The sequence below is a fragment of the Acartia tonsa genome, chromosome 12 (assembly GCF_053477335.1).
Source record: "Acartia tonsa isolate MP-2025a chromosome 12, ASM5347733v1, whole genome shotgun sequence".
NCBI classification, from domain to species: domain Eukaryota; kingdom Metazoa; phylum Arthropoda; class Copepoda; order Calanoida; family Acartiidae; genus Acartia; species Acartia tonsa.
In genome coordinates, this window is record NC_137271.1 from 3,559,009 (window position 1) to 3,573,285 (window position 14,277).

General features: G+C 29.3%; 4 protein-coding genes across 6 annotated transcripts in view; all 4 read right to left on the reverse strand.

The window, feature by feature from the left end:
* The window catches only part of LOC145333124 (uncharacterized), a 79,046-nt gene that overhangs the window by 19,012 nt on the left and 45,757 nt on the right, over window positions 1–14,277 (reverse strand). The gene's annotated exons all lie outside the window — the stretch shown is intronic.
* LOC145333120 (uncharacterized) lies at window positions 761–2,278 on the reverse strand. Its single transcript, XM_080178273.1, has one exon. The coding sequence runs from the start codon at window positions 2,253–2,255 to the stop codon at window positions 1,155–1,157; it is 1,101 nt and encodes a 366-aa protein (XP_080034399.1). The 5' UTR covers window positions 2,256–2,278; the 3' UTR covers window positions 761–1,154.
* LOC145333119 (uncharacterized) lies at window positions 4,899–8,171 on the reverse strand. The gene has a single exon (XM_080178272.1). The coding sequence runs from the start codon at window positions 7,388–7,390 to the stop codon at window positions 6,287–6,289; it is 1,104 nt and encodes a 367-aa protein (XP_080034398.1). The 5' UTR covers window positions 7,391–8,171; the 3' UTR covers window positions 4,899–6,286.
* The window catches only part of LOC145333122 (uncharacterized), a 51,305-nt gene continuing 46,801 nt past the window's right edge, over window positions 9,774–14,277 (reverse strand). Inside the window, exons 1-2 of one of the 2 annotated variants that reach the window (XM_080178275.1) lie at window positions 13,712–13,786; window positions 9,803–11,002 (exon numbers count right to left, since the gene is read on the reverse strand). In XM_080178275.1, coding sequence (XP_080034401.1) covers window positions 9,875–10,936 — 1,062 coding nt within the window. In that variant the 5' untranslated portion in view covers window positions 10,937–11,002; window positions 13,712–13,786 and the 3' untranslated portion in view covers window positions 9,803–9,874. Of the gene's footprint in view, window positions 11,003–13,711; window positions 13,787–14,277 lie in introns of those variants that run through there. The other variant, XM_080178276.1, reaches the window with a different exon arrangement.

The window sequence follows — 14,277 nt, forward strand, 5'->3', positions numbered from 1 at the left end:
TCAATGTTTTGCAAGAATTTGCTATGTTTTGTAAGAATTTGCTATGTTTTGCAAGAATTAGCTATGTGAAGGACAGAAAAGCTAAGTTTTCTAAGAATTTGCTATGTTTTGTAAGAATTTGCTATGTTTTGTAAGAATTTGCTATGTTTTGTAAGAATTTGCAATGTTTTGCAAGAATTTGCTATGTTTTGTAAGAATTTGCTATGTTTTGCAAGAATTAGCTATGTGAAGGACAGAAAAGCTAAGTTTTCCAAGAATTTGCTATGTTTTGCAAGAATATGCTATGTTTTGCAAGAATTTGCTATGTTTTGTAAGAATTTGCTATGTTTTGCAAGAATTTGCTATGTGAAGGACAGAAAAGCTAAGTTTTCCAAGAATTTGCTATGTTTTGCAAGAATATGCTATGTTTTGCAAGAATTTGCTATGTTTTGTAAGAATTTGCAATGTTTTGCAAGAATTTGCTATGTTTTGTAAGAATTTGCTATGTTTTGCAAGAATTAGCTATGTGCAGGACAGAAAAGCTAAGTTTTCCAAGAATTTGCTATGTTTTGCAAGAATTTTGCTATGTTTTGCAAGATGAAGGACATAAGCAGCCTTCCTAATGTAAGAATTTGTCAGACAAAGGACATAAGTCACCTCCCTTAAGTTAGAATTTGTTAGATGAAGGACATAAGTAGCCTTCCTTAGATCAATTTCCAGTGACTTCTGTCCTAATTAGGAATGACTTTGTTTTCTTTCCATGATCCCAGGTTTCCATTTGAAAAAATGGACCCTGTTAAATCTAATTCTTTAAATATAAACATTTAATAATAAAAGAAGAGACAGTTTTCCCATTTTAAGGAAGAAAAATTAATGCAAAAAAAAAAATCAATCAGATATTTCAAAATACATTTAATGATATTGTCTTAAATTATCAAAAGACCTTAAAATCAAATGAATGATGAACATGAAACAAAGTAAAATATATTTCTGAAGTATTAGGATATGAATCGGAAATATAATTTACACATTCTTATTCAAATATTTACATTATTTTAATTTCAACTATAGTATCTAGGAACTTTATCAAGCAATACATCTAGCAAAATATTAGAATATGGCAAAAATAAAACATAATATTAATAACACACTAAATGTACAGTATTTTCTGGGTACTAAGGCAAATCTGAGGTAAATTCTAACCAATATTTTTTCACCAAATCTTCTTCAACTTCTATTTCAACATTTTCTGTTTTCACTTTTGAAATATTAGTTTTGTCCTCTTCCTTTATAAAAACTTGTTCAAATTCAGGATTATCAATATTGTTGTCACTAATATTAATTTTGTTGTCACTAATATCAATATTGTTTCCACTAATATCAATATTGTTGTCACTAATATCAATATTGTTGTCACTAATATCAATATTGTTGTCACTAATATCAATATTGCTGTCACTAATATATATATTGCTGTCACTAAGAGATATATTATTCTCACTAGTATGTACTTCATGTGTCTTAGCATGTTTATTTCTGTGGCTTGATTGAGTAAATGATTTTTCACAAATATTACATGAATATGGTTTTTCTCTGGTATGTGTTCTTATATGAATGTCTTTACTTTGAGCTGTGGTGAATGATTTTCCACATATTTCACATGAATATGGTTTTTCACAAATATGTGTTCTCATATGTCTATCTTTATTACTAGACTGTGAGAAAGACTTATCACATATATTACATGAGTATGGCTTCTCTCTTGTATGTGTTTTCATATGAGTGTCTTTACTTTGAGCTGTGGTGAAAGATTTACCGCATACATCAAAAGAATATAGTTTCTCACCAATGTGTGTTTTCATATGATAATCTTTACCATTAGCTGAGGTAAATGATTTACCACATATTGGACATGAATATGGTTTCTCCCCAATGTGAGTTCTCATATGTGTATCTTTATGCTGAGCTCTGGAAAATGATTTACCACATATTTGACATGAATATGGTTTATCTCCAGTATGTGTTGTCATATGTTTATTTTTATCACAAGACTGTGAGAATGATTTACCACATATTTCACATGAATATGGTTTCTCACCTGTATGTATTCTCATATGTCTGTCTCTACTATTTGAATGTGAAAACGTTCTCTCACATATTTCACATGAATATGGTTTCTCTCCAGTATGAGTTCTCATATGAGTGTATATGTTACTAGCAGTACTAAATGTTTTGCCACAAATCTGACAAGAGTTCTTCTCTTTTTCACTATTCATTATTCTATGCTTTTATATAAGGGGGGGGGGGAAGTTTTGACACATTTGCGTAAACAGGGAGTATAGGCTTTATCTTTGGACTGAGAGTATAGGTTATTAGGGATAAAATCATTCTTATATGATGAATTTTCCCAAGTTTTAAGATTTTTTGGATAGGCCTCCAGGTTCCGGAGCTCCAGGCCTCCAGGTCCTCTCTGTACAGGTAAAAATGAAAAAAAAATTTCTTTTTGAAGAGTTAGAAGTCAACTTATGAAACAAAATATGCGTTTTTTTCTTCATATATGTGAATAACATTAAAAAATATGCATATTTTGTTTCATAGGTTGACTTTTAACTCTTCAAAAAAAAAAATTATTTTTTCAATTTTTACCTGTACAGAGAGGACCTGGAGGCCTGGAGCTCCGGAACCTGGAGGCCTATCCAAAAAATCTTAAAACTTGGGAAAATTCATCATATAAGAATGATTTTATCCTTAATAACCTATCCTCTCAGTCCAAAGATAAAGCCTATACTCCCTGTTTACGCAAATGTGTCAAAACTTCCCCCCCCCTTATAGATAATTGATTGATATTCCTACAGTAGCATCACTAATCTGAAATAGTAAACTTATATAACTTGGAAGAAAATAAAGTATTTATTTATTAATTCATTCTTTTCATTATTGTTATGGTTTATGTTTATTTCATTGGTATTAAAATAGGACACCTGCCATACTTAATGGTAAGTAACATGCTGCTGTATTATTGTAAGTGAGCCTGATGCCCGATATTAAATAATTTAAAAATAACAAATTGTTACAAAAACATACATTCCTAATAAAAATAATGATTTTTTTCTAGTTACCTATACCAATACATTTAAGTCTACTAGCGGCTACTCATCTATAAGTCTCTAGGTGCACGTAAAATGTTTTCTTTTCAATCTATGTTAAGATAAGCTGATGACCAAAAATTATTTTTACGCCACTAAATGGTGTTAGTTATGTCTTTTTTTTCCGATTTCTCTTGAGAGGGTTTTTGGGGAGGGTTATTGGGGTAATTTTTTTTCTATGGTCAATTTCTCTTTGGATGGTGGTTGGTTGTACTCTTAACCCTAAATAGTTATAAACCTTCCCAGGACCTATAAGAAGCTACCCTGTGACGGAGAACCATATCGGTTTAGCGGTTAGCGAGATCCTTTAGTACAAACAAACCTAGATCCTGTTATCCTTATAATAAAGTAACAGGATGTCAATCTGTTTGTATGTTTGTACCGAAGGATCTAGCTAACCGCTGAACCACTACCCTCCCAAGAGTAAATCGCTCTTAGAAACCCCCCCCCCCCAAAACCAAATTTTTTTTCCAAAATGAATTTTAAAATGAAATGAAATTTTTTTTTTTTTTGGGGGGGGGGGTTTGGCACTAAAAAGTTTTTTTTTCATTTTCCTTTTTAAGTCTAAAATATAAATTTGGGTTATTGAATACAACACAAGGTCTCTAGGTGCGTAGCCGCTATTTACGTACAAAGTATAACCTAGTATAAGGACTACTGGCTACGCCCTATGAGGCCTCTAGAAGGAACTTGAGAAGAGGAGCTGAACAATTTTTAATTGTGGATTTAAAAAAAAGTAAAAAACAAGGATGACTACAGCTATAAGTAGCAAAGCTCAAAAGTTATTGGATAAGCATTCAACTTAATTAAATAAATCAAAAAACCAAATATATAATAACGTGAATATCTAGGAATAAATTTAGCACCCCAACCAAATCTCAATGAAACTTAGTGGAAGTATTAAGAATAAAAACTTATACAATCACTAAAAATTAGAACCCACTATTGAGAATATGAGTAGAGAAAATCACAAAAATTTTTACATCTAGGAATTAATAAAACTTTTTGAAAATATGTAGAATGTAAATTTATTTAATTTGAATCTTGAATAGTAGTCCAGAAAAACACGAAAACTTGAAAACCTATGAATCGATCATCTAGTATCCCAACTAAAAGGATGTGAACTTATTCAATCACTAAACATTTTCGCTGTCTATCTTGAATGGGAGCCAAGAAAATCACGTTTCTCTAATAGCATTATATACAGTACGAACGAGGACGGCTCAGTAATTTTTGGCATAAATTAACTTGTCATAAATAAATTTGTCAAAAAACCATTTAAATCATTTTTAAAAACCTAAAACAATATTTTTAATCAACTCTGTCATAAAAATATTTATCATAAAGGTACATTTGTCATAAAGATACATTTGTCATAGGGTACATTTGTCACAAAGTACGTTTGTCATAAGGTACATTTGTCATAATAGTACATTTTTCATAAAGGTACATTTGTCATAAAAAACATTTGTCAAAAATAGGGTTGGCAATCCGAATCCGAATCCGCCCAATTTTAAAATCCAGAATCCATTTTTTAATAGCGGATTCGGATTCTTAATTGTTAGGCTTAAATTAGCGTCTTGAGTTTTTTTATTTAAATAATTAATAATCATTTTTTTAGGTTTTTAAAAATAATTCAGATAATTTTATGACAAATGTTCCTTTATGAAAAACGTACCTTTATTTATGACAAATGTATCTTTATGAAAAACGTACCTTTATGAAAAATGTATCTTTATGACAAATGATTTTATGAAATATGTATTTATGACAAATATACCTTTATGACATATGTATTCTTTATGACGAATGTATTTATGACAAATTTATTTATGGCAAATGTATTTATAAGAAGTGTGATAATACTCGCCGCAATTTCTGTAATTTTCATTCCTAAGTGTACTCCTCTTATCCATCTTATTTCATTGTATTTATCTGAAAATATAATTATACAGTATTATTAAAGTATATGATATAATGTTATAAAAAGGTGTAGTGCTAGTACCACGCAATATACATTTGAATTTTTAATTCCTACCTAGTTTAATACACCTTATTTATCTTTTCTCATTGGTTCTTTACTTTACATTAGAAAAATACCAAAATTACGGGAATGTTGAGACAATGTTTAGGTACCTACAAACTTAACATCTTTTAAATTTACAGTAATATACAAAATACAAAGTAAACCCGAAAAGAGGGAGGGCAGGTGTGGCACTTTTAGAAACCAAAATTAAAAGTCAAAGGAACTCAACTAAAAAAAATAGTTACAACACTGAAATTGGCATGGCGGTAGCTATCATGAGGTAAAGTGTGAAACTGTGAAGAAACGGCGGTAGAACCACCGTTCATACCGAAAACCGCCATTTTACGCCGAATTTTTTTGCCTTCTCTTGCCAAGGTTTATGTTGAATATAGTTACCTATATCAACTAAAATAATTAAGTTGATATTTGGTTTTATATGAAAAAACTTTAAATTGTTAAGCATTTTTATTTGTGCAATATCATCAAATACTTTTGTGTTTAAAGCTTGAAACAACGGTTTGAACTCAACAAAATATTTGATGATATTTGGTCAACAAATGCTTTTATTTTCAAAGTTTTATTCATAAAAACCCATAGTGAAATGTAATTTTTTTAAAGTTGGTATAACTATATGATCAAACATAAACCTAGAATACTCAAAAAAAAACTTTTAGAATCATTACTGGATGGTGCTTAGAATCACTTGCTCTAGTTCATGCATAGTCCCCTTTTCAAAGTTTTACAGGTAGATCCAATATTGTAAGAAGTTTTAAAACAAAAATTAGATTAATACAAGCCCAATCAGACAGTGCAATATTTTATACTAAAATTTATTTCCTTATAAGTGTACAAACTCCCCCCCCCCCCACTCTTAATGACATCATCTCAAAACAATTTTAAAAAATCATAAAAAGAACAAAGGGGAAATACTTGTGTAGTAATATTAATAACACATTCTTATTAAAATATTTACATTATTGTAATTTCAATAATAGCATCTAGGTAATTTGAATCATTAACACTTGCAAAATTAGAAAGTAATAAAATAGATAAAAATGAATTCAAATACAGTATTAACATTATTAATAACAATTTAATTTTCATCATGAATAACAATGTCCACAGTAGTTAGGTACTAAGGCAAATCTGAGGTAAATTCTTCCCAATATTTTTTCACCAAATCTTCTTCTTCAACTTGCATTTCAACATTTTCTGTTTTTACTTGAGAAATATTAGTTTTGTCCTCTTCCTTTATAAATACTTGATCAAATTCAGGATTATCAATATTGTTGTCACTAATATCAATATTGTTGTCACTAATATTAATATTGTTGTCACTAATATCAATATTGTTGTCACTAAGAGATATATTATTCTCACTAGTATGTACTTCATGAGTCTTAGCATGTTTATTTCTGCTGCTTGAATGTGCAAATGATTTTCCACAAACACTACAGGAGTATGGTTTCTCTCCTGTATGTGTTCTCATATGCCTATCTCTAATTCCCTTTTCAGAAAAAGATTTACAACATACATCACATGAATATGGTTTCTCACCAGTATGTGTTCTCATATGCTGATCTTTACTTTGAGATCGATTAAATGATTTTCCACAAACACTACAGGAATATGGTTTCTCTCCTGTATGTGTTCTCATGTGTGTAACTTTACTTTGAGCAGTGGTGAATGATTTTCCACATATTTCACATGAATATGGTTTCTCTCCAGTATGTATTCTCATATGAGTATCTCTACTTCCCTTTTCGGAAAAAGATTTACAACATATAGTGCATAAATATGGTTTCTCCCCAGTATGAGTGCTCATATGTCTATTCTTATCACCTGATGTAGTAAATGATTTACTACATACATCACATGAATATGGTTTCTCTCCAGTATGAGTTCTCATATGACTGTCTTTATCACCAGACTGTGAGAATGACTTATCACATATATTACATGAAAATGGCTTCTCTCCTGTATGGGTTCTCATATGTGTATCTCTACCATCTGCTCGTGAGAATGATTTACTACAAACATTACATGAATATGGTTTCTCACCAGTATGTGTTCTTATGTGATAATCTTTACCTTGAGCAGTGGTGAATGATTTTCTACAAATATCACATGAATATGGTTTCTCTCCTGTATGTGTTCTCATATGAGTATTTCTATTACTAGCTGTACTAAATGTTTTGCCACAAATCTGACATGAGTTCTTCTCTTTTTCACTATCCATTATTCTATGCTGTTATATAATTATAGATATTTGATATTCCTACTGTGGCACCAGTTACAAATCTGTAAAAGTAAACTTATATAATTTCAAATTAAATATCTACTTATTAATTGATACTATGATAATGTACATTTTATTAGTATTAAAATAGGACACATGCTAAACTTAATTGCGTCTAATGCCCGATATTGATTAACTTAATCTCAATGCTATACATAAGAAAACAATTCTTGTGATACAATTAGCAAGTAGATACTCTTAATATTAAGGGGGGGGGGGGTTTATTGCAACAATCTCGTAATCTATGTATAAATGGCACTTAGAATTCGAATTTTGATCTGAAATTTTGCATGAGTAATCCTTGGTAGGTCTATTTTCCCTAAATCGAACAAAAAGTTGGAAAAGTAGCGGCTAACGGCTGGCGGCTCATCCGTTTAGCCATTTGTTGGGTATTTTCAAGCGAAATCCATCACGAAATCTCTCTCCACATAATGCTCTTTTCCGATCCAAAACGTTTTCAAATGGTTCTAGCCGGTAGTTGCTGGTACTAGAAATCTAAAAAATGTTTTTTTTGTATCATTTCACATGATTTAAAGCAAAAATATGTTTCAAAAAGTTGATTTCTACGTAAATTATGACAGATTTGCCCTAAAAATAGCCAAAACTTTTTCAACTTTTTTTTCGATTTAGGGAAAATAGACCTACCAAGGATTACTTATGCAAAATTTCAGATCAAAATTCGAATTTCAAGTGCCATTTATACATTGATTACGAGATGGTTGCATTAAACCCCCCCCCCCCCCCCCTTATAATTTTCTATTCATTATTAGAGAAGTTATAATAATATCGATTCTGTACAAATAAATTATAGACATACAATAGTACTAAAAATACTTACCTAGATATATAATATTATGAATATGAAATTAATCTGAAGACCCAACTTCTGACTGGTACAACAATATTATTTTATATATATATTATATATATTATTATATATTATATTGAATTTATCAGCATACAAAAATAAATTATCAACTTACTTTACTTATCACCTGAATTTTTAAGTCAACCTTGGATTGAGTTCTTTAAAAGTTTTTTACTTCTTTTATTTCATTATATTAATCTGAAATAAATATATTAAAGTATCACAAGACACACAAATATCAATACAATAAAATATACACTAGGTTATGATTAAGGCAATAATTAAAGATCTAAAAATACAGTGTGTTTTTTTTATGAGAACTTTTTTGAAAGCAATTTTACCCCACTTATAGTTATCAGAATTTATTGATTAATGGCTTATTTTCTTCGTTTTTTATAACCATTTATAAAACATTAAACAAATATTTCAGTTTTTATTAAAAAAGTACAGTAAAATCAAAAATTCAAAACTTAGGTGTCAACATCTAAAAAAGGGTTTAGCGTATTTTTCTTAAGCTCAAATCTTCTACCCTTTGCAAGAAAAAAATAGGATTTTCAGTAGTCCACTTTGGGGGGCCAGTACTCCCTCCATGGTTGAGATATGGCCTTCAAACTTTGATATGCTTTAGTACATGTCCCCAAAGGTATTTGTATAATTTTTAACTCTGTATCTCAACTTTGAAGCGTTTTGCAGCCATTCTTGCAAAGGGTAGAAGATTTGAGCATGAGAAAATGCGCTAAAATCATTTTTAGATGTTGACACCCAGGTTTTGGATTTTTTGATTTTACTGTACTTTTTCAATAAAAACTAAAATATTTTTTTGATGTTCTATAAATGGTTATAAAAAACAAAGTAAATAAGCCGTTAATCATTAAATTCTGATAACTATAAGTGGGGTAAAATTGCTTTCAAAAAAGTTTTCATAAAAAAACACACTGTAGAATGCATTTATACTAAATAATTAACAAGCAAGTTTTTTTCTTCTCGTGGAAAAGCAAGAAAAATTTACATTTTCAACTTGTTTATGGAGTTTTTACTCTGCATATGGTTCTCTAGAATATTATTTTATTCAACTTAATATAAAGCATTTAAAATAACTTTATCTTTAATGTCAAATAAGAGCAGGGTATCTTTTAAATATAATAGGTTTCCATTTGAAAAAATGGACACTGTTAAATCTAATTCTTAAAATATAAACATTTAATAATAAAAGAAGAGATAGTTTTCCCATTTTAAGGAAGAAAAATTATTGCAAATAAAAAATCAATCAGATATTTCAAAATACATTTAATGATATTGTCTAAAATTATCAAAAGACCTTAAAATCAAATGAATGATACACATGAAACAAAGTAAAATATATTTCTGAAGTATTAGGATATGAATCGGAAATATTATTTACACATTCTTATTTAAATATTTACATTATATTAATTTTAACTATAGTATCTACCTAGGAACTTTTTCAAGCAATACATCTAGCAAAATATTAGAATATGGCAAAAATAAAATATAAATATTAATAACACACTAAAATGTACAGTATTTTCTGGGTACTAAGGCAAATCTGAGGTAAATTCTTCCCAATATTTTTTCACCAAATCTTCTTCTTCAACTTCTATTTCAGCATTTTCTGTTTTTACTTTTGAAATATTAGTTTTGTCCTCTTCCTTTATAAATACTTGATCAAATTCAGGATTATCAATATTGTTGTCACTAATATCAATATTGTTTTCACTAATATCAATATTGTTTTCACTAATAACAATATTGTTGTCACTAATATCAATATTGTTGTCACTAATATCAATATTGTTGTAAATAACAGATAAATTATTCTCAGTAGTATGTACTTCATGAGTCTTAGCATGTTTATTTCTGTTGCTTGATCGAGTAAATAATTTTCCACATATTTCACATGAATATGGTTTCTCACCAGTGTGTGTTCTCATATGTCTGTCTTTATGACTAGACTGTGAGAATGACTTATCACATATATTACATGAATATGGTTTCTCTCCAGTATGAGTTCTAATATGATTATTTTTATCACCAGATTGTGAGAATGCTTTTCCACATATATCACAAGAATATGGTTTCTCTCCTGTATGGGTTCTCATATGTTTATTTTTGGCACTTAAATCTGAGAATGATCTTTTACATATCTCACATGAATATGGTTTCTCTCCAGTATGAGTTACAATATGCTTAGCTCTTCTGTTTAAATGGGAGAATGATTTACCACATACATCAAATGAATATGGTTTCTCACCAATGTGAGTTTTCATATGTCTGTCTTTACTTTGAGCTGTGGTGAATGATTTTCTACATATTTCACATGAATATGGTTTTTCACAAATATGTGTTCTCATATGTCTATCTTTATTACTAGACTGTGAGAATGATTTATCACATATATTACATGAGTATGGCTTTTCTCTTGTATGTGTTCTCATATGTATATTTTTCTTGCTTAATTGTGAGAATGATTTACCACAAACACTACATGAATATGGTTTCTCTCCTGTATGTGTTCTCATATGAGTGTTTCTACTACTTGCTGTACTAAATGATTTGCCACAAATCTGACAAGAGTTCTTCCCTTTTTCACTATCCATTATTCTATGCTATTATATAATTATAGATAATTGATTGATATTCCTACAGTGGCATCAGTCACTAATCTGAAATAGTAAACTTATATAACTTGGAACGAAATAAAGTATTTATTACTTAATTCATTCTTTTCTTTTTTTTTATGGTTTGTGTTTATTTCATTGGTATTAAAATAGGACACCTGCCATACTTAATGGTAAGCAACATGCTGCTGTATTATTGTAACTGAGCCTGATATTAAATAATTTAAAAATAACAAATAAATTGTTATTATCTGATTATTGTATCTCATTGATATACATCAGAACACAATTCTTGTGGTTTAATTATCAAGTAGAAACTCCAGACTGGCCAGCCAATTTTATAAAAATGTATATAACGTACACCAAAAAAATATGTTACGTACATAAAAAAACATACAAAACATACATTCCTGATACAAATAATGATTTTTTTTCTAGTTACCTATACCAATACATTTAAGTCTACTGGCGGCTACTCATCTATAAGTCTCTAGGTGCACGTAAAATGTTTTCTTTTCAATCTATGTTAAGATAAGCTGTTGACAAAAAATCATTTTTACGCCACTATATGGGGTTAGTTTTGTTCTTTTATGCGATTTCTCTTGAGAGGGTGGTGGTACCCTATTCAAAAACCTAACCAGGAATTGTGAGAAGCTAAACTGTAAAGAAGAACCATATCGGGTCAGTGGTTACCTATATCCTTCAGTGCGCAAAGACAGACACAAGAGATCCTTTTACTTATCGTCTACGCTCCTAGAGGCCTCTAAGGGAACTTGAAGAGGGAAGAGTTGAATTTGATAACCCAAGTTTTTATTTTAGATTTAAAAAGAAAAAGTAAAAAACATGGATGACAACATCCATAAGTTGCGAAGATCAAAAGTTATATTTTGACATCTGGGAAAAAATGAACTTTACAGCAGTGAGCAATTAAAATTCTTTTTTTGGGGGGAGGGTCAGGGGGGTAATTTTTTTCTATGGTCGATTTCTATTGGGAGGTTGGTTGGTTGTACTCTTCACCTAAATAGATATAAACCTTCCCAGGACCTATGAGAAGCTACATTGTGATGGTAGTATTATATAAAGTATTAAGTTTTTTTTTCTTCTGAAGCTTCATAATCTCTGAACTGATTGATTTCTCAATTTCATGGAAGAGTCACACAGTTCCCGAGATAGTTTTTCTACCATTTTGAATACAGATCCTCTAGATGCTAGGGGCTCTATTCGAAGGTATATGGAAGGATAGAGAAAATAGCATACAACCTTACCCAGATCATTTAGGTTCAGTATTAAGGGGATTCTTTGCTACGGAAAAATAGGATTTCTTTGTATAATAGGATATAGGGTTATTTCGTATTATGCTAAAGATCTCAGAAAATAATAGTCCTTAATACAAAATATTTTCTTTTTGTAAACTAATACAAATAAGCAGGGTGGGGGAACCCACACCACACCCTGGGGCGAAGCCCCTATGAAAAAATCAACTTTTTTTTCGTTTTTTTGACAAAGGGAGAGGTAGGTTGTGCTAAAATTCCTTAAAGGTGTGAGTTTTACTTTTAAGGCTTAAAAACAGTAGTAGAACGAAAATATTCAATAAATATGTGTAATTCTTATTGAAAAGAACTATAGACATATTTTTTTTTTAAATTAACATAAATTTTATCGTTCTACTACTCTTTAAAGTATTAAAACTCACACCTTTTCGGAATTTTAGCAAAAACTACCTCTCCCTTTATCATTATATCTCAGAATATTTACCTAGGTATATAAAGAATTTTTTAAAAATGATGTAAAATCAATTAAACTGTAACATATAAATAATATGCATAATTTACCTACATATTTTGTTTTATGAAAATTAAAAAAATATTATAGAATTCACATCTGATTTATTTAATATAATATTATACCTTCTGTTCTGTAAAACTTTTTGTACAAAATATACAAATTGGGTACTTTTCTAATAATATTTAATTCTTATTCTTAAGAAATTGTATATAACGTACAGAAAAGAAAATACGTTACGTACAAGACGTACTCAGACTTGAGACGTTACGTACATAATGTATAAAACGTACAATCAGGCCAGTCTGGATTTTAATCAAATAGGTATTTTATATGGGGACTATGCACAAACGAGGGCGGCTCATAATCAACTTGTCATAAAAACCATCTAAATCATTTTCAAAAACCTAAAAAATATTTTTATCAACTCTTTATAAATGAATTAAACTGTTGTTTACTTGATATAAAGGTATGTTTGTCATAAAAATATTTATAATAAAGATACATTATTCACAAATTACGTTTGTCATGAGATTAATTTGGCATAAATTACATTTGTTAAAATGATCCATTTTTCATAAAGGTACATTTGTCATAAAAAAACATTTGTCAAAAATAGGGATGGCAATCCGAATACAAATCAGGAATATGCCCAATTTTTGAATCCAAAATCCATTTTTGAATAGCGGATTCGGATTCTTAATTGTTAGGCTTAAATTAGCGTCTTGAGTTTTTTATTGAGTTAATTAATAATCATTTTTTTTTAGGTTTTCAAAAATAATTCAGATGGTTTTATGACAAATGTTCCTTTATGAAAAACGTACCTTTATGACAAATGTTTTTATGACATATGCATTTATGACAAAAATTTATTTATGGCAAATGTATTTATGATAAGTGAAATATTACTGAGCCAATCACATTAAAGAGCTAAAATTTTGGACCTAGTGCAGTTCACTCAATAATACTCACCGCAATTTTTATAATTTCCAATCCTAAGTGTACTCCTCTTATCCATCTGATTTCATTGTATTTATCTGAAAATATAATTATACAGTATTATCAAAGTAAACAGTATAATGTTAGGTATAAAAATGGTGTAGTGCTATTACTTCGCATTATACATTTGAATTTTTAATTCCTACCTAGTTTAATACATCTTATAACCTTATTTATCTTTTCTCATTGGTTCTTTACTTTGAATTACAAAAATACTAAAATCACGGGATATAGTTAGCAATCCAATTATTTTTTAAAAAATCTTTTATAAGACTCTTTGACACTTTCTTTCTAGGGGCTTGTGGGGTAAATCACCACCCTAAATACTAAAATTATAAGTTTTGCGCTTATTTTAAAGTTATTGTACTGATTTTTCAAGGAACCATTTTTTTCATCAACAAGTTAATTAGCCAATACAGATTTAATTGTGGCACTTTCATACTAGGGGCTAGTAACCTTAAAACTTATAATTTTTGTATTTGTGGGTAAGTCCCAAGAAGTAAAGGGACAAAGTTAAATCTGTAATGGCTACTTATTTC